Source organism: Sebastes umbrosus, chromosome 2 (assembly GCF_015220745.1).
Source record: "Sebastes umbrosus isolate fSebUmb1 chromosome 2, fSebUmb1.pri, whole genome shotgun sequence".
NCBI classification, from domain to species: Eukaryota; Metazoa; Chordata; class Actinopteri; order Perciformes; family Sebastidae; genus Sebastes; species Sebastes umbrosus.
This window is the reverse complement of record NC_051270.1, coordinates 20,742,538-20,769,566: the sequence shown is the minus strand read 5'-3', so window position 1 is coordinate 20,769,566 and position 27,029 is coordinate 20,742,538. Positions and strand designations below refer to the sequence as shown.

General features: G+C 39.2%; 2 protein-coding genes across 2 annotated transcripts; both read right to left on the bottom strand.

Moving 5' to 3' along the window:
• Positions 1 to 143: 143 nt before the first annotated feature.
• Positions 144 to 14,837, bottom strand: rbm26 (RNA binding motif protein 26). Its single transcript, XM_037752432.1, is given in 23 exon segments — positions 144 to 1,029; positions 1,572 to 1,685; positions 2,540 to 2,626; positions 3,690 to 3,893; positions 4,044 to 4,148; positions 4,409 to 4,576; positions 6,054 to 6,128; positions 6,277 to 6,375; positions 6,471 to 6,539; positions 6,647 to 6,748; positions 7,543 to 7,746; positions 9,226 to 9,382; positions 9,468 to 9,576; positions 9,826 to 9,966; positions 10,072 to 10,212; positions 10,530 to 10,772; positions 10,877 to 10,919; positions 10,921 to 11,159; positions 11,637 to 11,908; positions 12,002 to 12,093; positions 12,460 to 12,578; positions 12,677 to 12,795; positions 14,430 to 14,837. Coding segments are annotated over 23 exon segments (3,051 nt in total). The 5' UTR covers positions 14,489 to 14,837; the 3' UTR covers positions 144 to 939.
• Positions 14,838 to 16,281: 1,444 nt separating this feature from the next.
• On the bottom strand, positions 16,282 to 26,869 carry LOC119480855 (cytochrome P450 27C1). The gene is made up of 9 exons (XM_037757470.1): positions 26,407 to 26,869; positions 24,649 to 24,839; positions 24,104 to 24,303; positions 23,569 to 23,778; positions 22,336 to 22,499; positions 19,548 to 19,714; positions 19,222 to 19,300; positions 18,789 to 18,992; positions 16,282 to 17,604 (listed from the first exon to the last, which is right to left on the bottom strand). The coding sequence occupies exons 1-9, from the start codon at positions 26,683 to 26,685 to the stop codon at positions 17,485 to 17,487; spliced, it is 1,614 nt and encodes a 537-aa protein (XP_037613398.1). The 5' UTR covers positions 26,686 to 26,869; the 3' UTR covers positions 16,282 to 17,484.
• Positions 26,870 to 27,029: the final 160 nt, after the last annotated feature.

Below are 27,029 nucleotides of genomic sequence, written 5' to 3'. Positions count from 1 at the left end.
AAAGAACACAAATGTTCTTAGTTATTGTGGCATTAGTATTTAGTTCATATAAATGTAAAGGCATGCACATGTTTGTGAGGCTAAGCAATATGAGGAAATTTAAAAATTTTGCTTAAATATACTATCAGATCGTCATGTTCTTACCTTGGCATGGAAATCATTGCATTAGATTACCTTACCGATCCCAAAAAAAAAAAAAAAAAAAAAAGAGTGATAGAAGTAGGAATTGTGTAGGAAGTTTGCTCTTTAGGGGAAGAGGAAGTTTTTTTTTGTTTTTTGAAATGGTCTTTTTTCAGCTCTTTTCGGAGTGTTTTTTTCACTGCCACAGCATTTTCTTATTTTCTTTTTCTTTTTTGTTGTTTTTTTGTTTGTTTTTTGGCAGGATGTTTTTCAGACCATTTCAATTCTTTATTTTTTGTACAATCCAAAGTAAAGCCAAGAACTGAGAAGCCAAGCTTTCATACAAATCATTTAAACTCAGACATAAAATATTTACACGAGCATTTAAACCAGTCAACCTAACACTATTCTGCAAAAGCTACAGTCGGTCATTCAGTTAAATTACAACACAGGTTTTGTTTTCTTAAACTGAGAGTTCAACAAAGGTGTCTTTAAGTGATCAGCTGTCACATATTCAGACAAACTATTTGTGTTTTGTGAACCGAAATAACAAAAAAAAAAAAAAAATACAGAACTATTTCTACATTAAGAGCATTAAAAAATCTATTGTGTCATCTGGTATACACATTAAAAGTAATCAAACTCGCACATGGTTCTTCTGCAGGTTACACATTTCTGAGGGGAAAAAAAAAAAAAGTCTAGCCAAAGTGAAATGTTCCTTGTTGGTTTATGAACAGGCATTGAAATCTAATAAATCTGCTGGATTTGTTGCTCGTCTTCCACACCGGTGCAACCAGGGAAAGAGCGTCTGGCTGATCTTCATCTGCGCCAGGAGCGAGGCTCGTTGTCGTCTTCTTCCTCATCGTCATCCTGCAGCAATGCATCGTCACTCAGCGACTCTTCCGGGTACTGATGGGAGAAAATTAAAAAACAGTGAGATTAATGCTCTCCATAGATGATTAAAAAGACTAGGAAAGACAATTTAAAAGTGGAAATACCTTTCATTTTGAGCATCATCAGCACACCATGTATTTAAAAGGTCTCGAGAGGGACTAAATTCTGAGATTGAGAGTATCATGCTGCAGACACACCAGCTGCTTAATGAAAGTACGAGTGCCCATGCAAAAGCCACATAAAAACAATTCTTGCTGTAATGTGTAATGGCTCCCTCTTGTGTTCTCAAAATGTAACACAGCAAGAAATAGGTATTTAATAAGCTTTCCTCATATGATATCTGAACAGACAACAACCAAATATCTCCACTAAATTTAATATTTCCTGGTGGATTTGTATTCTAGCACCAATGGCAGCACAGGAAGAAATAAGACCGATCCAGCTTGATCCCTCATCCTCTTTACAGTAAACTTTACGCAGAACCAAGTCCCGATCAGCTACAATAGGCGCTATAAAGAGAAACATAAATAAATGCACAGTGAGAAATGTCCACAAACCTCATCCTCCTCCGGTTCTGCCTCGTCAGCATCCGCAGTACTGAGAGTCGTGACGACCTTATGCCAAGCCAGGCGTAAAGTCTGGTTGTTGAACCTCACTCCGTGAATAGCCGCCTACAGGTGGACGAAACACAGAAGCACATGGTTAGATGTTTTATATGAAGGGTAAAAAAGGTACATCAAGAATTGAAAAAATAATGGGCTTAAGCAGATTTTGGTGCGCCAGCCAAAATACATTTCACTGATAGAATCTTAAAGTGGCAGTAGGCAGTATAGGTTTGGCATCATACCAAAAATTCCATAACCTTTCAGCATATTGTAATTCACGTGTTCTGAGAGAAAACTAGACTTCTGCTCCTCCTCATGGCTCTGTTTTCAGGCTTTAAAAAATCTAGCCTGTGACGGGAGACTTTGACCAATCACAGGTCATTTCATTGAGAGAGCGTTCCTATTGGCTGTGCGGTCATGTGGCTGAAACTTTGCGTTACTTCACCAGATTTCACAATGGCGGCCGCGTCACAAACTTTCTCATTTTACAGCTAAACAGTACACTACAAGATGATTCTGAAAACATTTGAGGCGAGAAATAGGCATTACAGTAACATAATATTGATTCATATTTGATCAGCGCTGCCTAGTTTGACCGTTTGGTCGGAGTTCGGGAGTGATTCACAGCCGGCTCTCATAGACAGCAGATGGACAGCAGACCTCAGATCAGCTCTTACTGCTTTTTTTCCTCCGGCCTTTGAAATCTTGCAGATGCCGTTAGGAGCACCGGAGGACACAGAGGCACATTTTTTCAGGTTACCTGTTTCATGTACTACTGTCACGATATAGCAACCGTTTTATAAAAATAACTTTTTAAAAATCATATTTGATCCAATCTCGCCTACTTCAGCTTGAAGAAACTCAATTAAGAAAGAAAGTAAAGAATATTTCAGTGTGTGCATGGCTGGTAGTCGACTCACCTGTTCTGCCTCCGATCTCGTCTTGTAAGTGATGACAGCAGACAGGTTGTTTTCATCAATCCGGCAATCTTCAATCTCGCCAAATTGCTTCAAAATTGTGAACAGACAATATTTTGGTCACTTTACAGACTAACTCATTCCTGTGCAATTATTGAAAAATTATCTCATACATTTTCAATTACCAACCGTGCCTTAGATTAAGTGTTTTTTTCTATAAGTTGCTTTTAATATTGCAGCTGCTTTACCTCATTCCCGCTTAGATTTAATTTGAGATTGGTGGTAGTATCATAGCTGGTGAAATAAGCAGTAGTGACAGAGTTTATGCTCAGAACATACAAAAAATAACTGCCAGTCGTGTGTGAGTTTCTGTGTGTAGATATTTAAAAAAGATATATTTTATTTTGTTTTGATGGTTTCTGTTTATAGTATTTTTTTTCTGGTGGTTGAGGAGTGAATAACTGGACCATGTGAAAGTGAGTTTAAGATATACTCTATGTACCATAAACCATTTAATGTATATTTAGACAGATTGGACTGTAATTGTGTGCTGTTGCATCATATGTGGTCAGTTCCACTGTGCAGTTATAACCACCAGAGGACACTGTTGATTCTTTTGGCTACACTGCACATGGTATTACTGTATATGCAACAGAGCATAATTAATATATAAAAAAAAGTAATAAATGTAGCTCAAGTGAGATTATTTCTATGTTTGTTTTTATATTCAATAGAGCATAATAAATATTAAAATTAATTAAAATTTCTATATTGTTTTTACTGAAATCCTCATTTATGTTATCCCTTTAGGTTAATAATTCCATTACAGTACAAAAAGTAAATAAAGTGATGCATGTCATTTTTAGATTATGTTGACTTTAAGATTTTATATTTTTTTTAATTTCTGTTTAACCACACTACACGCAGCCTTAATCCTTAAAGGACGTGAGAACAGCTGAAAGCTTTATTTGTCATGTCCTGACTGACCGGCGAGCTCTGAATGTCCCCCCCCCCCCCTCAACAGTTACGCTAGCAGTGCCCTTTAACACAGTCCTCTGATCTCCCACCCACGGCTTCCATCAAAAGGTCATATTGGATAATTGCGGATATCAGATCTCCTTTTCTCAGTAATGTAGTTATAGGGCTGACTTACAGCAAAGTGTGGCAGCAGGTCTACATGGTCTGCATCGGTGAAACCGCAAATCTCCAGCGCTCGTGGCCGATGGTCCACGCATGCGTGCAGTGACACACCTCTTCCCCGTCCTCTGGAGCCCCTTCCCCGGGCCCGGAGGGCACCACGACCCCGAGCGTGGAGCCCCCGGCCTCGTCCTGGTGACAGGATTCCCCTTTTAGCCGCCTGAGTAAAAAAAAAAAAAAGAACGGGAACGGGAAGAAGTCATACAGAGCACAAATATCTGGCTGATATCATGAAATACATAATATGAGTTGTGGAGATTCAACTCAAAAGCTTGAGAGACAGTTTTCTCTTTCAAGATCAAGTCAATACCTCAATTTGCAGCTGGGTGTACTTGATCTTCAACAAAGCAGTGTCCTCTCCGGCCTGGGTCTTCTTGTACAGATCCAGCTCTGCGTCCAGCAGTTCCTTCTGTGCCTGAACAAATGATCAACTCACATCAGGAAAGTGGACGTTGCAAGTCGGAGGTAATAAGTCAACTGGGTAAACTAGTTGCTTTTGACAAGGAACATTTAGATGAACAAAGATGCAGAATGAAAGCTGGTTAAATACAAACTTAGAGCTAGAGTATAAACCAAATGCTGGTTTCATACCACTAACTTTATCAGTAGAGTTGTGTGTTGGTGGGTTGCATGGATGGCACTAGCTGAGAGAAAGCATTCAAAGCACTACACTACCTGGGCTCTGCTCTTGGCTGTGCGTAGCGGGTTGTTGCTGCCTGAGATTCCCTTTATCTCCTCTTGCAGTTTGGTGATGCACTTGGTGAACATGCCCAACGTTTCCATGATCTTGGCTTTATCCTCTGCCTTCATTGCTTTGTTCTTCTCAAGTTTGGATATCAGGAGCTGTATGGGAGGTGAGCAGAACAAAAACAGAGAATTATTATAAAATGATAAAATAACACCGTCAGTCAGAAATCACACAAGACGTGAGATTTAAGATTTAATATTGCTATAAAAATATGGATAATTTTACTCATTTTTTCCAAGCACAAATTTCAAAGAATATCCAATACGCCCATCTTTCAAACTTTTCAGCGCTCGTTCCTCCGTTGATCTCTAAACAGCACATGCAGCATAATAGGCCTAATGCTGTCTAATGATTGCAAAATCAGTCCAAAAGATCATGACATGAATGATGTGAACACAAAACAAATTCACCTATTCATTCATTGCAGTGCTTTTTCAAAAGGTAGCGCAGTCACGTGCATTATTGAGCAGACACTACGCGGAGCCACAGTGTAAACTTTTTTTTATATTAATAAAGTAGGTCTCGATTTATTATTACAAAAGGGCTCCTTATGGCTGTAACTGTAACAGACTAGGGTTGAGCCATATAATGATATACAGCGTTCAGCCATAACATTAAGACCACTGACAGGTGAAGTGAATAACATTGATTCTAGTGGCTCATTTTCGATTGGTATGAATGCTTGACACTATCACACTACATGTCCATTACTTGTGCATTACAATGACACCGTATGTAAACAAAAGCAGGTCCAAAACAAGTACTAACGACTCTACAGCTAACCTCAGTTATCATAACCAATGATATAATAATCAGTGAGGTTATGTAGGCTTTACATGCATTTGATTCAGACCAAGATGTTTATGTATAAATGATTATGAGTCTTAATGTCTGCGATCCGTCCTGTAAAATGCATTTATCAGCTGTTTTTGATTCACAATACATTTGCTGTCCCCTAAGCTAGACCTGTATTTATTTAATATCTCTATAATTTCACTTGAAACTAAAGAAAAGACTCTGAACTTTTCCATTTGTAACGTATTTAAGGAGTATACAAAAATAGGCTTTACCATGCGGTTATTTCATATATAGACTATTTATTATTGAATCACCTGAAAACATGCTATATTGTGATATATACTGTATATCGTTATCGAGATATGAAATTACCTATATCGGGATAGAAGGCCATGACACCCAGCCCTACCACAGACATATAATTATCTATTTTAAATGTCAGTACAGTACCGGAGAACTTTAAGCCCTGAATGTTACATGTTGATACATGATCCTTCAACCCTTTGATGAAGATCACACAGTAAATGAGTCACAGATCCCACACAAAGCTCTCAAACACTGTTTGTAAATCTACACAAACAAACCAAAGTAGAGTCCACTGACTGGCTCGGGGACTCATGTTTCCTCATGTTACTGACGTGGTGAGTCAGACCTCTTTTACAGCTCACACAATGACTGATTCAAGATTTGCATAGAGCGGTTGCAGAATCTAAATGCAGATGATGGGAACACTTGAATGTACAAGTCGTAAACCTCTACTCCAGATTATCTTACCTTCTGTGTCTCAATGTGCTTCTCCAATATTTCCTGCTTCTTCTTCCTTACATCCTGCTGTAGTCTTAGAGCTTCCTGTGAAAGCAGTTATGGGAAATGATTAGGTACTGCCTTTCTGTTTTTAGTATGAGAATCCAAGTTAGATGCTTCCCTTTTCATTCTACTATTGTGACGTTACTTTTGAATCTCTCCCCTCCCTATTTTCCCTCCATTTCTCTCTCACCTGTTTCTTCTTCAAGACTTCCTCTGAGTTTTTCTGGGCTGCCCTCAGGGCATCAGGATTGTATACAGTCTTTGTGAGGCCCATTGATGTTGAAAACACCTGATAAGGAGGAAAACAACAGCACATAACATTTATAATTTTGAAACAGAAGGTGAGAAAGAGAATAAGTTATTCTGAACAGCGAGAGCACTTACTTTCCCAACCGGAGCTGCTGGTTTGGCAGAGAAACCCAAACGGTCCTTCACTGACACCTTAGAGGGATTCTGCTCCAAAAGGGGTAAAACACACACAGTGTTTATACACACCTTCTTCACATTTTGACTAGTATATGTGAAAAAGCACACCCTCAACGCCCATCACCCACACACACCTGAGAGGCTACACTGGAATCTTGTGAGGGCTCAGAGTTCGCAGTGAGCAGGGGTCCGAGGCGATCTTTGACAGACTGCTTAAGAGACGTGGCTGAGGCCTGCTGAATGAATGAATCACATTATGTCGGGATTAATGCGTTTTGACATAGCCACTGTCAGACAACAATTCTGATGTTTAATATTCTAGTTTTCTTGTCGAGCTAAAAGGTGCATCTGTATCATCTACTTTGTTTACTGACTTCCTAAGTCTCCTAGAATGACTCACAACACTCAGAGAAAGAAGTTCTTTGTACTGTAACTGTATATGGAAGTAGCACTGACATGAATGTAATAGTTTTTTTCAAGTGACAAAAGTGAAAGCCAAGAGAGAACAATGCTGTGGTGTCTCATGCCCAGTTTTACACAAAAACAAAAACTCCTCGAGGGGAAGATGCTGTGTGTTCCTGCACAACGGTGTGAGTCCTAAAAGATGCCTCTTGATTCCTAGGCAATAACATCAAAACCTTATAATTGTATTTTTAAAGCAGCGCTATTTTTGTGGTGGCGCATGCAGCGGTTCGACCGTGTAGTATTTCACTGAACTTGAAAATCGATTTGTCTGTCTGTGTAGTATTTTGGAGCCAAGCGTACTTTACCAGACTCAAATTTCCAGGCTTCTCACTGGTGCTGCACTACAAATATCAGATATTGTATGAGGTTATTCATGTTTGGCCAGCTATCCACTAGCAGAGGTACAACACCACAGCAAATTATGAAATGTTCCCAGAATTGCCAGGTTCATCGCAAACACTCTTGAAACTGCAGGACATTTGCATAAAAACTGATTTAGTCTCTCATAATCAGTCATTTGTAACGACCACATGTTATGAGTAACAGATGTAAAATGAACATTTACCATGGCTAGCTGTGGCTGAGGCTGCTGCAGTAAGTGAGACTGGCCCGGGCCCTGGCCCTGACCATCACTCCCATCATCACGAAACCAGTGCACCCTGATGAAGCGGTTGTTGAGAACAGCCTCTGTGCTCTGCATGGCCCGCTTGGCCTCGTCTGGAGAGGCAAACTGGATCAGTGCCCCCTCTGGGTCGTTCTGGAAGGCCACCTGTCAGAAGAAATAAAAACGGTACTGTGAGACAGTTATATTGACAGTGGTACACACATACTGTAAATCCTGCAGGTAACACTGAATGACTTATCTGAACTCAACCTCAACACTGTTATCAAATGGAGAGAAGAGCAACTCCATGTTGTGATTTTCACCATCCCATCCCATCCCATATGTCACAGTAACTGTGTATACTACTCATTGTAGAACGGGTAGCTCAAATCAAGCTGATTGGTTCATTGCCGTGATTTAATAACCACATACCACTCCCATGACGCCTAATTCCTTTGCACTTTCAGTATCACTCTGCGTGTGAGAAAGAAAAGTGCAACGAATGTGTTGCCATGGTTGCTTAGCGATAAGGTCACAGGGGGACAACCAACACGGAAGAGGTTACAGGGATAAAGTAACAAAGTTAGCTGCCAAAACCCGCTATAAAATGGAAACATTTAAGGTTAACATCTATGGAGGAGTGGATTGAGCCTACCCATCTCCAGAAAACAAATCCACCTACTAAACGACATAAAGCGCTACTTAAAGAAGGGGTTCGACAAGGTTACCCAGAACATGCAAGCAAGCAAGAACACAGCATATATTACAATACACTAAACACTGCACATTTTATCGATTTTTAATTAACCTCGGGCCCGGCTGCTATTCGATCTTTCTGAGGTTGTATTGGGCTCAGTTTTTTAAAGCTAGAGTGAAGATACTGGCATCATACAAAACTAGAAAACTTAAGAAATCCATGGTACCAAGCACTTCATACTAGCTTGTCGACAAGGAGGTTACATAGGGCTCCAAATTTCTGCTAAATTTTGGCAAGGAAAAACTGACATGCAGAAAAAACATGCCTAAAATTAAATAATAATACTTTTTTTTTTTTTAAATCACACTATATTGCCTTGCTAACAGTACTGCAATATATTTAATCACTAGCCCCGTATCATGATACATATTGTATCGCCAGATTCTTGCCAATACACAGCCCAAGCGGGTCTTGACACAGAGGAGATTATGTCCGCAAGTGGCCAAACAAGTGTCAAACCTCTCTCCAGAGCTATTGTCCACCAAAACTCTGGGACTGGACAAAGTGGAGCAATGCCAAGCAGCACACCTCCAACTACTTTTCACACACTAATTTGGTTACACTACAACTGTTGCAAATAATATGAATGATTACTGGTTTATCAATTGGGTTTAGATTTAATATAAACCACAAACCAAAACTTCACATCATAAACATTCCCCTATGTGTCAAACATCAATATCAACGTGGTTTTAAAAACGCTTTGACCTTCTGATATCAGATTCAAACATACACATTGTTCATATATTATTTACCTATTGCAATGCATCACAGATTGCATTACACAGTAACTACATATTTATTTATATTATTATTATAAATAATACAAATTATTAACATATCATTTATTGACTACTAACCATCTATAGCACCACATAGGAACTGACCTGTAGGTTGACAATGGTGCCAAACTTGCTGAAATGTTCATTGAGTTTGCTGATGTTGTTGAGCTCGGGAGGAATTTGCCGAACCAGCAGCTTGGCGTTGGGAGAGAATGGGACTCTTTTGTGGTAGCCCTGGTGGTTGGGTTTGTTAAAGTTGGGGCTGAGCAGAAAAGAGATTTGTTAAACCACTGGATTTAAAGGCAGCATATGACTTATTTTTATATTACAGGAAGAAGGTGTCTTACTTGTCAAGCCATGGTTTCTTAATGGGAAGGCCTCCATCGTGAGAGACAGGTGGTCTCTTCCTCGGATCAGATTCCATAACGATCCTCATGCTGTTGTTTGGAGTCTTGTCTGGTAAGAAACAAACACTGACAAGTCAGTTTTCAGACTACAGCGCACACCACTCAATAAGAGATCACAACTCTAGGGCGAGATGTTTAAACAGACAACCGAAACAAGACGTGACCATTGTTTGTGAAGCAGCAACAGACCATCCCATTGGCCAAAATACTAAGCATGCCAATGGTAGGATGGAAAGTACATGCATGTTTTAAGACAATCTATTCAAAGCTCAAATGGTTCAGTTCATGTGAACAATACCTCTTGGTGGCTGGTCCACCTCCCCCATTGTGAGGCCAATCAGGTTGGGTCTCTGGGCATTGACCCGATGGCGGTACATCGGCCTGGGGGTACTGGTGATGCTGGGAGCCTCGGGATTGTACACATCCGTCTCGTAGTTGTCTGGTCAGCAGACAGAGGATAATTTAACTCGAGGTTAAGTAGAGTAACAGTGATTTATAAATACACAATTCAATTTGTAACTTCAAAAAGACACACAAGCATTACCGGAGGTGAAGCGTGGCACTGAGGCCTGGGGAAGTGAGGAGCGCATCCCAGAGGTGACAATGGTGGGAACAGAGCTGGTCATGGAATTGGGAGGAGCATCCATGCCCGACGGTTGCAGAGGAGGAAGCGGAGGAGGAGGACCTGTGTCGGACAGAGTAAAACACACAGGGTCGAACCAAATTTGTGAATCTGACCTGTGCTGAAATGGTCATTATTCAAACTGTTCACCAGGTACGTAACTCCTTTTCTTGCCATCTTTTAAGTTAGGCTTTCGACAGACTTTTGTTTTATAGACAACTTCACAGTTTCAAACATGAATATTGATGTTTACGGTTAAGTGGTTTCATAATTACAAGAGATCAGACCCTTCACTAAATAAAACATAACAAGTTTGGAAGCATGGATGCCAAAATACTGCAAAAGTGTTTGTTATGAGAGAGAAATGTCTGAATTCCTACCTGCAACAGGTGGAAGGCTGGGTGGGAGGGAGCCTGGTGGGGGCACAGGGGGCCGCAGGTTCACAGGTGGGGGGTTCATGAGAGGTGGTGGTGGAGGGAGGCCTGGGGGCGGTGGTGCGTCCACACCTGGGAGTGGTGGAGGTTGGAAGGGCAGCATATTGGGCAAATTGACATCCTCCACTACAACTGGGTCACTTCCATGGTCAAAAGGACACATGTCCCCTCTCATGCAGAAGCCCTTTTCTGGAAAAGATGGCAGACACGTGTAGAACATCAAACGCACAGAACTACAACAACAAAACACAGCCAATCTGCATACTTTTAAAAAGGTAATCAGTTTTCCGTACCATCATAGTCACGGCATCGCTTCCTCTGTTGAGGGGGGTGGTCCCCTAGTGAAAAGGCCACGATCCACAGGGTGCCCAGGGCGGAAGTCTGACCAACTCTCAGTGGTGTTGTTGCTATGATGATGTGTAGGGGCGATGACTGTAATGGTGCTGCTCAATGTTGGCACAGGGAAGTGTGAAGTGGTTGCAGTGGGGACCAGAACTGCTGGGGTGTAGCTATCACCAGTCTCTGGTGGCCGATCCACTCGATCAAGATCGAACTTCAACTTTCCAGAATCTCGTTCTGCGAATAGACAAAAATGGCACAATGGGCACTATGGCATGTATAACAGTGAGAAACTAGACATACACATTACAACATTTAAATCTTGCTTTCATGGTCCCTTTCTCAATATCCAGTATTTTTTGTCTGTGTTATCTACTTATGATCAGCTGTCTGAGCTGCTATCACTATTGCAATGCGTCAGTTCAGAATGCTTAGATCACCATGAGATATTCTTTGCGTTTAAGAAGCTTCTTAGTCAGCGGTCATCTGACTGGACACAAAAATAAAGGTCAGCAACAAAAAGGATCATAGGTCAAATGGAGTGAACTTTGAGCAGACTGCAAGAGGTAAAAGATTGGTGTTTCAAAACCAGGTTTTGGTGTTATTGCTCCCTCCACAAAAAAAACAATGGTTCTAACGGGCACAAAGTGATCCTGCTGATGATCATGTGTGTACAGACTTAGATCATTTTAGATCCATCGATCAGGTTCTTACCTCTACTCCTGCTTCTAGACCGAGTTCTGCTGTGTGTCCGGCTCCTGCTGCGATCTCGATCCCTATCTCTGTCCCTGTCTCTGTCCCTATCCCTCTCTCTGTCGCGATCTCGGACGCGATCCTTGCTCCAACTTCGGCTGCGGCTACGACTGTAACTGCGACTGCGGCCTCTCCTGCGATTGTAGCGATCGCGGTACGTGTCTCTCCTTGGTGGAATGCGGTCATATTCCCTCTTCCTGGAGCGGTCATCTCTCTTACGATCATCTCCTCTCCTAAAAAGTTTGGGTAAACCATGACATGATAATTAGCGATAAGGCAAAATAAACAAGTTGAAAGAGAAAGTTGAAACAGGCAGTGGCACACACCTGATATCTCTGCTGTAGCGAGAGCTCGATTGCGGTGGGCTGTGATTCACTCGCCGAGGAAACTTCTTCTCCCGTTCGTCTTCCCGGTTTGTCTGAACAAAGAAAAAAGTAACTTCAAATAAGTATTTTCCATTTAAGATGGCCACTGACATGAGAGGTCCTCCATACTGTTTGATACCGTTAGGTGCACATGTGATGGAACAACAGTCAGATATCCTTGACATTACCAAGGCCTATGGAAAGGAGGCTGGGTCACGGGCCGACATTGGCCTTGGGGTATAGGGTATAACACATGCGCAGTGCACCTGAAGCTGCGGGCGTGCATTACGATTGGCTCAATTTTGGCAGGTGCAGGCCAGATTTTACTGCACATGTGTTGTACCCCAAAAGATATGACGCGTTGATGACGTGTGACCCAGCCTCCTTTCCATAGGCCTTTGACATTATTAGAAGATTACCTCGTCTTTTTTCTGCTCATCTTTCTCAACTTTGATCACAGAGGATGGCTGCTCTGGCTGTGGGAGGTAGTTTTTGTTGTCAATGGCTTCAAACAGCTTATCCACAAATTGTTGGGTCTCTGAAAGAAGAAATTAAAGATTATATATTAATACAAAGATAAACAGCAACAGAAACTTGCCTGGTATAACTTTCATGAAGCAGCGGGGATTTAATTACCTTTCTGGAGAAATACATCCAACTGGTCTATACACAGGGCTTTAAGTTCCTTTTCACTTTTGTCTTTCTTCACCAAAGCAACAACATACTTGGCGAGGGCAGAAGGGTCTGCATCACAGCTGCAAGTGTGCAGAGAGATAAAGACATGAGACACACAAACATCCAGCAGCATAGAACATATATAATGTGTGTAATTAATGTGCATTTAGTTGTACTGTTGTGTGTTTCTAGGGCAGAAGGGTCTGCATCACAGCTGCAAGTGTGCAGAGATAATAACAATAATAAACTTTATTTGTATAGCACCTTTCCAAACATAGTTACAAAGTGCTTTAAATAAGTTAAAATAGTGCAAACATCAAGATAAAAACAAGACAGAATAAAAACATAGGCTAAAAAATAAAATGTTGAACATAAAGACTTTTGTACAAAAAGTCAACAATAATGAAATTTAAAACAAGGGATTGCTATTAAAAAAGGCTTTTCTTTAAAGTTAGAAAAAGACATAAGACACACAAACATCACAGCAGCATATAACATATATAATGTGGGTAATTAATGTGCATTTAGTTGTACTGTTGTGTGTTTCTAGGGCAGAAGGGTCTGCATCACAGCTGCAAGTGTGCAGAGATAATAACAATAATAAACTTTATTTGTATAGCACCTTTCCAAACATAGTTACAAAGTGCTTTACATAAGTTAAAATAGTGCAAACATCAAGATAAAAACAAGACAGAATAAAAACATAAAACATAGGCTAAAAAATAAAATGTTGAACATAAAGACTTTTGTACAAAAAGTCAACAATAATGAAATTTAAAACAAGGGATTGCTATAAAAAAGGCTTTTCTTTAAAGTTAGAAAAAGACATAAGACACACAAACATCACAGCAGCATATAACATATATAATGTGGGTAATTAATGTGCATTTAGTTGTACTGTAGTGTGTTTCTAGGGCAGAAGGGTCTGCATCACAGCTGCAAGTGTGCAGAGATAATAACAATAATAATAATAATAAACTTTATTTGTATAGCACCTTTCCAAACATAGTTACAAAGTGCTTTACATGAGTTAAAATAGTGCAAACATCAAGATAAAAACAAGACAGAATAAAAACATAGGCTAAAAAATAAAATGTTGAACATAAAGACTTTTGTACAAAAAGTCAACAATAATGAAATTTAAAACAAGGGATTGCTATTAAAAAAGGCTTTTCTTTAAAGTTAGAAAAAGACATAAGACACACAAACATCACAGCAGCATATAACATATATAATGTGGGTAATTAATGTGCATTTAGTTGTACTGTAGTGTGTTTCTAGGGCAGAAGGGTCTGCATCACAGCTGCAAGTGTGCAGAGATAATAACAATAATAATAATAATAAACTTTATTTGTATAGCACCTTTCCAAACATAGTTACAAAGTGCTTTACATGAGTTAAAATAGTGCAAACATCAAGATAAAAACAAGACAGAATAAAATCATAAAAGCATAGGCCAAAATAAAATGTTGAACATAAGACTTTTGTATAAAAAGTCAACAATAATGAAATTTAAAACAAGGGATTGCTATAAAAAAGCATTTCTGTAAAGGTGTAAGACACACAAACATCCCAGCAGCATATAACATATATAATGTGTGTGATGAATGTGCATGTGGTTGTACTGTAGTGTGTTTCTAACATTAGCTGGTGTAACTTAGACTGAGCTAAAGCTGGGGTTGAGGTAAACAGCTGTGTGGTTAATGTTACTTACATGGGCTCGAGGGTTTCAGACAGCCATGTTTTCAAGGCATCAAGGTTTTCAATTATCATTTTAGATCCAGCCAAACTAGCTGCGTTGACGTTGTTTATCTGTGTTGAAGGATAGTCGACATGAGCTGGTGAAACTAGCCACGTTAGCTTAGCTCAGCTAGCATGCGTCTGTGCTCCACCAGGCCCTTAAACGTGCTGCTGAACGACTCCTCCACTCTAATGAGGTCTTTATGATGCTGAATGCAGACGGGACGAGTCTGTTATGTCTCAACGATCAGAGCAACTATAGCCTTGAGGGTGGTAAGTTATTGGTTGTATCGGTTAAACTCTTCTTGCAGCTCCTCCACGCTTCACTGAGCTACCTGCTCTCCTTCACTAGCTACAACATGCCATACTGACTATTTACTTCCGCTTGTGCTCTCGTTGCCCAAATATCGCGAGAGGTTACAGATACTACCATTATTGTGTATCACTGTACTCAGTTTCAGTTGTAGTAGCTCCACATCACTCATAGCCAGATATATATATATATATATATATATATATAAAATAGTAATATTATGTATGAATGTATGTATATATGTATATATAAAAATAGTAATATTATGTATATATATATGTATATATATATACATATATATATACACATATATATGTATATATATACATATACACATACATAATATTACTATTTTATATATATACATATATACATACATAATATTACTATTTTATATATATACATATATACATACATAATATTACTATTTTATATATTTTTATATATATATGTATGAATGTATGTATATATGTATATATATACATACATAATATTACTATTTTACATATATACATATATACATACATAATATTACTATTTTATATATTTTTATATATATATGTATGTATGTGTATATATATATATATATATATACACACATATATATATATATACACATATATATACATATATATACAGACATACATATATACATACATACATATATATATATTTATATATATATATAAATATATAAAATAGTAATATATAGTAATTTACAACAATGTTACTCAGAACAGGGCAATGTTTTCATTGCCGAAGCTACACAGCAAGGGTCAAGTCAAATGCAAAGATACAAATGCCCCAATAGGCTAATAAGAAGAAATGTGCACAGCTTTAATCAAAGTTAATTGTATTCTCTCTTTTTTTTATTAATTCGTGATTCAAAATAAGATGTTAAATTAGGAAGGCATGTATTATTTATTTAGATGTATTGTATATAATTTTATATAAATGTTCATGCTATTTACATGACATTTATATGACATTATCTCAGTTGTTACCCTGCACTATATTCAGTTTTAACAGTTTTCTTCATCTCCTGGTATTTTTATATCTGGTATATTTTTTGTACTTTGTATTTTGTACTACTAACTTTTTTACTGCCTTTTTACTAACATGTTTGCACTATGGAACTGCGATGCTGGAAACTTGAATTTCCCTCGGGATCAATAAAGTTACTATCTATATATCTATCTATTATATGTGGTATTCGGTGAATTTGAACAATGCTTCGGTGCACAGTATTTTGAGTCACTGGAATTAATTATCAGTGGATCAGTCACATCAACTCAAGAAACTCAAGAAAAAGTGACTCAAAAACTACAAAGAAAAGTATTATTTTATTTAGTTATCCCATGTTTTCATCCATTGCTCCGTTTGTAGTATTTAAACATGTATTAAGCCGCAGCTTTGTAAATCTTGACCTTTGACACACTGCCGATACTGACATTTTAAAAGCATCCTGGACTTAACTTAGCCTACCTTGACAAAGGACAACACACGCACAATGTTTAAAATAATATTTAGATCATTTTTATTGTTTCCCAGTTTTACTGGAACTACAGTATAAAAAGGGTACAGAAAGACAAAAGAGCAGATAAATACAAAGATATAAAAGTTTCCATTTTCCTCCATGCAAACCAGTGTGATCCTTCATTACAGCACAATCCAACAACTTGTCTCTTCCATCTTGCAAAAACTGTTCTGTGACATACATTATCCCTCTCAATAAAATCATAATGTAACCGACATTCTGGTAAATTACTTGTATTCACACAAACAGCATATAAACCAGAAACAACGAGCACGTTTTTTGATCCAAATATATAGTGTGAAAAAAATAGTTAGTTGAGCAAATATTCTACTTTTTTAAATTGAGTTTATAAATGTTAAGCCATTAGTTCCAACTCACAAGATGATCAGATTTCTTTTTATTTAAAAAACAATTTTACTAGAATTATATGTTTACATGTAAAAACATTAAAAACAGTTAGCGTTAGTTATCAGTTAACTGTAGTTAATGTTTCCTGTATATACAGTGCATGGATCAAAATCATGTAATGCCACTTTAGTGATAATGTTCTTCCATGGTGTAAATAAAAAAATTGTGGTGCCAGAAAAAAAAGCTACCTGCAACAATATTTTGGCTTGCAACACAAAGAAAACACAATCTTAAAATAAAGCTCATTATATACATACTGTACCTCTTAAAACAGCTCGTTTTCAGTACATTCGTGGTTTCCCTTCAACATTCTCAGTGAATTGCTTTCTCAAACTCAGGGAGGAAACAGCATAATCATGTATTAATGTGTGTGCACACATTATTACATACACATATTAATATAAAAAGGATACAGTTTGAGTATATAGATTATAGTTCATTTTTCCACTCACTATTTTGAATAGAATAAATGGAAGGAGTAACAGTCCAAACTGCAGTGGTTTTCACTACGTAGACTACAAATAATATACTTCCAAGAACAGCTTTTATCTTTACATGACTGGCCCAGCACTATTTGTTTGTCCTCCCCACTAACAAACAGGTGAAGGTGAGACACATTTCTTGCCTGAGTAAAACCTCAGTCTCAGCTTGGTACCTACAACCTAACAGTGGAAGGTGTACTAAAAGCAGTGTATTTTTAAAAAACCCTAATAATGAATAAGCGCTTTAAAAGCATACAGTACAGTAGACCTTATGGAGAGGAGTCTGAGACTAGTTTTCCCTGTCGATGAACTGCAGGTGGATGGGGTCAGCAGGGCAGAGCAGACCGTGGGTTTTGGCCTTGACGTCATCAGTGAGAGGAGACGTGCCAATGTGGAACTTTTGAATGAGCTGCACATGGAGCAAAGACACAGATGTCAATCAGAGTACATGGCTCACTGTCCATGAGTACATTTATAAGATAAGATAAGATAAGATAAGATAAGATAAGATATTCCTTTATTAGTCCCGCAGTGGGGAAATTTGCAGTGTACAACAACAAAGGGGATAGTGCAAAAAACAAGAGAATTTAATTTTTATATTTCCTTTCTATTTTATTAATCACCTATTTTACTGAATTTCACTTGTACAATTTGATTCTATTTTACTGTTATTTTATTAATCACTTATTTTATTGAATTTCACTTGTATAATTTTATTCTATTTTACTGTTATTTTATTAATCACTTATTTTATTGTATTTAATTTGTATAACTGTATTCTATTATATTGCTATTTTATTAATCACTAATTTTATTGTATTCATTTGTATAATTTTATTAATATATTTTTTATTTCACACTGTTTTACTACTATAACTATAGCTTTTAATTTTATGTTATTACATTTTTATCATTTTATTGTCTCACATGCATTGGTCGCAAATTATCTCATTATTAAATTGTTGTATTATTTTTGTCTTTCTGTTGTTTTCATGGTTCACACTCGTTCTGTCTTACTTTCGCCTTGTCACTCATCTGTGAAGCACTTTGAACTGCACTAACCTGTATGAAAGGTGCTATTCAAATAAACTTTGATTGATTGATTGACTGATTGATGAATTGATTGATTGATTGATTGATTTGGGAGTAGTAAATGAATATGTTTTTTTGTTACTATACATACTACAGTATGATGATTTCTAAGAATATCAGTAATTATAATAACATAAATTTTCCATGAAATGGCTCGACAAAACCCTGAAATATTGTTTAATTTTGTGTTTAGGCTTGCTTATTTTTCCTCAAAAGCCTGATAAAGAAGGCAAGATGGACTATTTATTTAGTATTTACTCTGATTTCTCTTACATTAAATGTTTGTTGTCAGTGATTTGTGTTGTACACAATGAAGGTTTGAAGATCTGATTGTGAAAGTAGTTCTGGATCTGGCTTATATTAATTTATGGTGTCTTGCAAGCCCATGCGGGTTGGTCATAGTTGTGTGCATGACACAATAATGACAACTTCATTCATTCATATAAGTGTATATATTTACAGATGTGTTTGAAGACACATTTTGTGTGATTAATCCCCTACCCTTGTGAGAGCTAGATGCATCTCTAACTCTGCCACTCTCTTGCCGATGCAGCTCCTGATGCCGTAGCCAAAGGGAATGGAGCCAAAGTTGTCGACCCGATCTGTGGAATCTTTCCGTATCCAGCGATCCGGCCGGAAGTCTGAAGCGTCAGGGAAGTTCTCTTCATCGAAAGATGTGGAGTAGTGACAAAGGGCCAACTGAGTCTGACGGAGTGAGAAAACAAACAAAAATGTCAGTTATGTAATGAAAACAGCTGGGCTATTGTGTACAGTACATGCACGTGTACGAGAGAGAGAGATGTATGAGTAATGCAGGATCATGTTACATCTGGTCCCACTGTAATGTTTTTGGCCGACTCTTATGGTCACGCTTTTTCTTCAGCACATGCACACTCTAGAGGACTCACATCTATTATGTCTCTATCAGTCTTACCCCTTTGGGGATGAAGTATCCGCCCACCACCAAGTCATCCTGGGTAATCCGTCCGTTGCCAGGGAGAACTGGAAAAAGCCTGCTCCCAGGGAGGGGTGCACAAAGACTGTTATTCAACAGCACTATACATTCATCTTCTCACAAAGTTTAAGTGGAAGATAACCGGATGAAAGCAACACAGAGAAAGATAATGAAGAAATTAAAGATACTCGTGAACATATTGAACAAAGTCAAGCCCTACATTTTAAAGTCTATTAAACAATTGCTGAATTCAACAGCTGGAGAAGAAAAAGCTAAAAGAGTATAACTATCCATGCAATCTGCACCTGAGAGTCTCTTTGACCAGCCCTCTGATGAGAGGCAGATTGGGGACATCCTCGGCTGTGGCAACTGCTCCAGGTCCCAGAGTCCTCTTCACTTCCATAAAGATTTGCTGCTGTACATGAGGGTTGCGCGCTAACAGGTAGCTGGCCCAGGAAAGGGTGAAGGATGTCTGAGAGAATAGAAAAAAGGGTATCTTTTAAAATCTGTTGTATACATTCCTCTTCGAATGTGTAGTATGTTATTCTTTGTCTCTTAAATGAAATCTCTGTGGAGATTTTGCCTTTTTTTCTTGATGTTTTGCAACAGGTTTGACTGCAATGCAGGCTGATATAAGAGTTTCTACCATGTTGCGTAAGTGTTGGGTAACCGTGAGGGGCTTTGAGGGAGAGGGGGCTGATTCCACGTGCTGAGCAGACACTCGAGGCCACTATACCAGCTGTACTCTCGGCCCTTTATCCCTCGTCTTACAACACTCATCCATATGTACCTTGATTACATGCACTCAATTGTTCCATGCTTTTACCAGAGCAGCATTACAGTGTGCAGTTTACGTCAATTGTAATGAGGATAAACAGTAGAAGCCTGATTAATCGATTAAATGTCAACTATTAAATTAATCGCCAGCTATTTTTATAATCGATTAATTGGTTTGAGTAATGTTTTAAGAAAAAAAAGTCAAAAGTTCTCTGACTTTAGCTCCTTAAATATGTGTAAAACTTTCTGGTTTCTTTACTCCTCTATGACAGTATATTTAATATGTTTGAGTTGTGGACAAAAACCGAAACAAACAACTAATCGATTAATCAAGAAAATAAAAAAAATCAACAGATTAATCAACAATGAAAATAATTGTTAGTTGCAGCCCTACACCTCACTCCATTTCTACAATTTCTGATATATCATTGCCCGATCTCGCAGTTGCTCTCCCTCCACACTTCCCACACATTGTCCCTTTGTCATCAGACACACCCTGATCATTTTCATTTCCTCTTTCCTTTTTAGCGACAGTCAACTCATTTCTATGTCATCTCCTGTTCTCAACTCGTCCTTTTTCACTCACATGTCACTGACATTTTAATTTCAATGACGTGGGCAGATAAGCAAAGGTTATGAAAATGGGTGTCATCTTTCCCGTATTCACATCATATCTTTGTCATCTCATCCCACATCTTATTTCTATTCCTGGCATCGTGCCTATCTTTCCATCCAACTTCCTCGCTTATTTCCACCCATGCATTTCATGACATTTACTGTTATCAGAGGGGCAACCTTGTTATTGCCAACATCACACTGAATAGACCCCAGAGGTCAGTCTAAGGTCAGTATCTCTAACTAACTAATGATCAAAAGAGTCTCTATCCTTGTATAAGGCCCACCATCCGTCTCACTGTTCCGTCTCCCACCTCCCCTTCCTCTTCCCCCTACTCTTCCTCTGATTCTCCCTCCCACTCTGCCATCACCCTCTCCCCACCTAACCAACTTGCAACTAATCAACCCCGGCTGGGACAGATGCTGGCAACACCTCAGACAAAGCCAGAGAGGAATCATATGACAAAAGCTCATCCAAAAACAGCTCTAAAAGGATTAGGCCTCTCCCCTCTCTCCCCCCCACATCTTCTCTTCTAACATCCATCGTACACCCAACTCTTCCCCCCTCTCTTATGACGCCAATTCCCCAACCTTTGCTGTTTCATGACAGCGTCCCCCATTCTCTCCCCCTCATCTCACCTCTGCCCAGTCTGTGCTATAACTCTGGCTGTGGCTAACGTGTCTTGACAGCTCCTGTGTGTGCTGAGTAAAGGGAACTGCACCACGGGGTCAGGTAATGGCTCAGCTAAGTCCACCCCCTACCGGGACGTGGCCGTTGCAACAAGTTCAACAAAAACACACACACCCTTTTATCCCGCGGCCCCCAGCTCAGAACAAAACACTCTACACCCATAATTATCATTAATCTGACAGTACCCCAAACAAATTAGGCAGTAACTGTGCACATGTGCACTCAGTACACACACAGATGCGCACACACACACACACACACACACACACACATACCGGACAAGTGTGAAACAGTTGGAAAATCATTCTCAGTGGGTATTGCGCATTATCGGGCAACACATTTTCTGGTAACTGTTGGTAATTTTGAGATCATTTCAAATATTTTGTTGTGAACATCTGTCACTTTCTGCCTGTTAAATTGTGGTATGTGGGAAATGTCTGATGACTCAGTGGACTGAGGCGCCAACTGTGCAAAAGTAACAATCAGGGTCCAAATCTGATCTTTGTTGTATGTCATGTGCTCCCTTCCAGTGTTTCCTATTTCTCTATTCTGCCAATTCAAAAGGTAAGTATTTCACCCGCAAAAAAATGATACTTCAGTGACATTAAACCAACAGTCTTGATTATTTACATGTGCTATCTAATTAAGTTAAAATGTGGAAACACATGAACACTCAACACAGATGTCTGGTGGAGGAGAAAGAAGACAAAAGCTCCCGCTGTGTAGATCTAACAGACAATGACGAATGACAAGAAACAAAATCTGGGTGAGAACAAGTTTGTCAGTGGGATACTGTGTAACCTCCCGATTCACTGCTCTGACCTGACGCTGGCACAGCCACACAGGCACGGATATGGCGCCAGAAACCCAACCCTTGAAACTCAAGACTGACTCAAACACACACACACACACACAGACGCAGACACACACGTGCGACTCCTCCACCTCCCTCTAAAGCTACACTCACTGCACCTCGACACTCCTCAAACCTCTCTCTGCACATAACACACCGTGTCGACCCCGGCCAGTAGCATCTCCGTCAAATTGGCGTAGATCTCTTCCACGCTCATCTCCCTGGTAACGAGCATGTGTGTGAGCAGTCCCCCCTTCACCTCCTCTCCCCGCTCCAGCTGGGCCTTGATCTCTGAAAGCCTCTTATCAACGTGAATGCGGCCTGGGATCAGACAGAGACAGAGAAGGTGGGATGAATGGAGAGGGGGGACGGAAGGGGAGGTGAAGGAGGGTAGTGAAGGAAATAAAGGAAAAAAAGGAATAGGTTATGTAACAGAAGGACCCCATACTCCCACAATCCCATGGTACAGCAGTAGAGATTTATAAGCAAATCAACATTCCTTTCTATTGATGCCTGGCTTCTATCCCAAAAAAGTTTGCAAATGCGTAGCCAGACCTGAGCTGTACTGTTTTGTATTTGAACAGACAAAGCATTACTTAACATGCTTACACATCGGAAACTATTTATAATGATCTTTGGAGGAAGCCATTCTAGTAACATGCAAAGTAATATATAATAATAATACATTTTATTTAGTGGCGCCTTTCTGGACACCCAAGGACACTACTTCCGCAGATTTCACAATGGCGGCGGCCTCACAAACTTTCTCATTTTACAGCTAAACCGTGCACTACAAGATGATTCTGAAAACATTTGAGGTGAGAAATATGCATTAACGTAACATAATATTGATCCATATTTGATCAGCGCTGCCTAGTTTGACCGTTTGGTCGGAGATCGCGAGTGATTGACAGCTGGCTCTCATAGACGGCAGATGGACAGCGGACCTCAGATCAGCTCTTACTGCTTTTTTCCCTCCGGTCTGTGAAATCTTGCAGATGCCGTTAGGAGCACCGGAGGACACAGATGCACATGATTTTTTTTCAGGTTACCCGTTTCATGTACTACTGTCACGATATAGCGACCGTTTTATAAAAGTAACTTTTTTTAAACATATTTGCTCCAATCTCGCCTACTTCAGCTTTAATTAAAAGTTGGGTTGGTTGTGCTGTTCAAATACATAATGCTATATTTGTTGAAATTCTCATTATCACTAGCAATCAATAAATCAAATGCTCTGACCAAAAAAAAAGGAAAAAAAATCATTTTTATAATTTTGGGGGAGTGGCTTTGAAGGGAGGCCTGAAGAGACAGACTGTCAGTGTTGCAAGTATACTAAAAAGTAGCAGTAGTATAATGCACCCCCCGTGGTCAAAATGTCAACACTTACTGAATTTGAAGAGGCCATCCCAGGAGAGACAGAACTCCTCCCAGGGTTTGGGCATGGCAGGTCGGAGCCACTTTGGGATCGCCCCGGCATACATGGTCGTCTTGAAGGAGCTGAACATGAGGTGCAGCGCACTAATGTAGTCTTGGGTTTCCTTGGGAATCTCATTTTCCAAACAGCCTAGTCGGGACTCGTACATAATGGTTGCCACACCTGTAAAGACAAAGGCAGGGAAGAGGGAGACAGAGTTTCAGTAATCTTTTCTGTACAGTTTAGAAAGCTGTAAGGATTCCTGATCACTTAACTGAAATGTAACACATGTGCATCACAATGTGGTAAATCTAAATTTGAGAGGATTGAATTTGCGTATTTTTTTTTCCTGTCTTTTTTTTCTCTGCTATCACCTCTTCTTACCTACTTTTTGTCCTCTCTGACGGCCTCACTGATCATCAAACTACACCTTCACTATCCTTTTCAAATCCACCTTGCCCAACATTTGATTCATTCACAAAACACCCTTTGTGTGCACTTTACAAACCTTCCATGGCATATTTGAAGAAGAGGTCATTCACATTGAGGACAGTCGCTCCGTCAGACTCCTGCGTGCGCAGAATACGAACTCTCTTGATGAGGTCATCCACCACTTGGTTCACATCATCAGAGAAGACTGCCACGTCTCGGGGACGCATGATGAGCTGCCTGAGCACGCTCCGCATTTTCAGCCAATCTTCTCCCTCACTGGAGAACAAGAGACAAGGTGAATTTTTGTCCTTCCATTGTATTGTTTTATTTTAATGCAAGACATTCACAGACATATGTAGACGGAATAGCCTTGTTTTTATGAAGAATGATTGTGGTGAACCTGTTGAAAAATTAAAGTATTGATGCCAGATGAGTTCATAGATACAAAAGCTGAAAATTTGAGAAGTAAAAGGGAATGTATACTAGAAGTTAGCTAACAATGGACATGTAGCCCGGACACCAAGCACATTCAAGTAAAGTAATTATCCTGTCAACCCCAAAATCATTAATTTCAGGAGGTCACTGTCCAGACTTCCGGGTCAAAGGTCAAAGGGGACTCACGCTGAGATGAGGCCAGTGGAACGGCCTCTCATATCTCTGTACTCCTTCCAGGACTCCATGTTGGCTCTCTGGGGGGCCACGCCCTCAGCCCTCAGCACCTCAGCCACCAGGTCGCGGTCTGCCACCGAGACCACCAGCTGGGGCCCAAAACGGGATTTGAAAATTTTGCCAAACTTCTTCCTGTGCTCCATCTTTAAAGCAAAAAAAATGAGTAGTCACATTTATTTCTTTTGGAGAAAATCCAGGACTAAACTTCACTTTATCAGACAGACATATTCTTTATAAAATCAAAATGTAATGTAACGTAGTATATGCAGATACTGGCTATTAGGTTAAATCTATGATTTAGCTTAGAAATGTAAATGTATTGTAAATAATATAATAAAAACATTTTTATTGTATCCGATTGAATCAGATCAAATAATAATGGTAAAGTGTTGGAACTCATTTCAGCAGATTAGTGTTGTATACCAGCCATGCCAGTGGTATCTCCAGTAGAACCAGTCTGTAACAATGGCCTTCATTTACCCACCTTCCAAAGATACCTTTTATGTGTCTGAATGTTGTGTCAGTAAGAGAGGATGTCTATATTTCAATCAATGCCTATGGCAAATGGCAATGCTCACACACAGCTGCTTGAATTAAAATAGAAAGAGGGGTGTGTTTATCTGACTTTACATTTTTAAAGATGCGTCATAATGCTGAGTGTGAAGTTTCAACACAACATGATCATGATTAACTACTTGTCCTGATCAAGAGTATACTAGGTAACAAACAGGTACTTATTTTGCAAAACAAAAACCAATTCTCAGGTCCATTCTTACTCAACCTGTCAGTCTCTAGATCTTCATCCTCCTAAATGTCTCACTAGTAGAGGTCAATTTCGAAAAGATTTAGGGGAACCAAATTATGGAGTAGCTTTTCACATCTATCAATAAACTGTTCATCTGTCAAAGGTTTAAAAAGTCACTTAAAGAGTCATTTAATTGCTGTTTTGTAATTGCTTTTCCCCATGTTTTCCATGTATCTGTTTTTATGTTTTTTCCCACTCACAATGTTATTTGGTTACGATTGCCCAAAAGTCTTTCTAGATATTTAAATCAATTTCCTCCTCACAAACACTAACCATACACTTCCACACACTTTTTTTTTGATATATTTACTGTATTGTTATTGTTGTTATTATATATAACTTGTCCTAATTGCTTGTTATCACTATTATGTAGTCATATTATTTCTTTATATTAATCTTGTCTTTGGGTGGAGGCTTCAGATAAGCCCAGTGGTTTTTTTTGCCTCTTCCTGCAACTGTATATTATTCATTTAGTTTTTTTTTGTTGTGTTGTATAGTCTTAAATTGTGCAAAAAATAAATAAACAAATAAACAAACAAAATGTTATCTTTTGTAAGTGTTGTTTTTTTTCAAGCTGATTTGGCTCATTTGCTAATTTCCTAACTTTTAACTTGTTTTAAGATTTTCTCTACAGACTGAATATCAAAGTGATTTACAAACGAGATTATCTGCTGCATCTTGTTCTGGAGAAAACTCATTCAGTGTCTCACGTAACTCACTTGAAGACTATTACAAAACTTGACCAGCGAGCAAAACTCCTGGTGCGCTTTTACGCAACTGTCTGTGCCATTTTACGCATCAGTGGCACATTTGGCACAAGCTGAGAATGAGGAACACAAAGAAAACATTTCATCTGTCGAGAAAAAAGCTCAAAAGAAAGGTCTATATGGACACTTTCACATTACCTGAATCTCGTGGATTCTACTGAACCCGTCTCTCCAGAAGAACTCGACCAGGTTGGACAGGGTGCTGGGTCCAGGCATCTCCTTCAGGCTCATGACTCTGGGTTTCTCTGTGATCAATCTCTCAGGCATGGCCTCTTCTTCTCCAGCCGAGGACATCCCGAAAGCCTCGCTGGCTGCAGACTTGTGCAAAGCGCGTAAAATGAAGAACAGCTGCTTGTTTAGCCGGTCGCCTTGCAAACTCTTCCAGCATGTTGTCGTGAAATGATTCAGGATTGCCATTATTTGGATTTCTTTTCGGTGTTTCCGTGCACAAAAAAATCTTTTGCAAAGTCTAAAAGAGGCACATCTGCAAATGCATGCTTCTGGCACATGCAGCCGTATCCTCCCTCTCTGTGGGGTATTGTAATGTCAGATGGGATTGTATATTGTGGGGCGCTTTTAAAGAGTTGCTTGTACAACCACAGAAGTGGAAGAGGATTGGATGCTCGCTTCAAAAGAAGGGAGGGATATAAGTCTGTATTAGGCTGTGGGCGTTTCCACCCAAAAAGCTGCTGGGCTCAGTCTTTCATTGGGAAAAGAGTGCGTTACAACGTGCCCAAAATACGGTTACATCACACCAATCA

Coding starts and splice junctions, on each gene's coding strand:
- LOC119480855 (XM_037757470.1), bottom strand. CDS start 26,685: ATGGCAATCCTGAATCATTTCACGACAACATGCTGGAAGAGTTTGCAA. Junction 19,715..22,335: donor TACTGGCCGGGGTCGACACG/GTGTGTTATGTG, acceptor CTATTCTCTCAG/ACATCCTTCACCCTTTCCTG. Junction 19,301..19,547: donor CTGGTCAAAGAGACTCTCAG/GTGCAGATTGCA, acceptor CCCTGGGAGCAG/GCTTTTTCCAGTTCTCCCTG.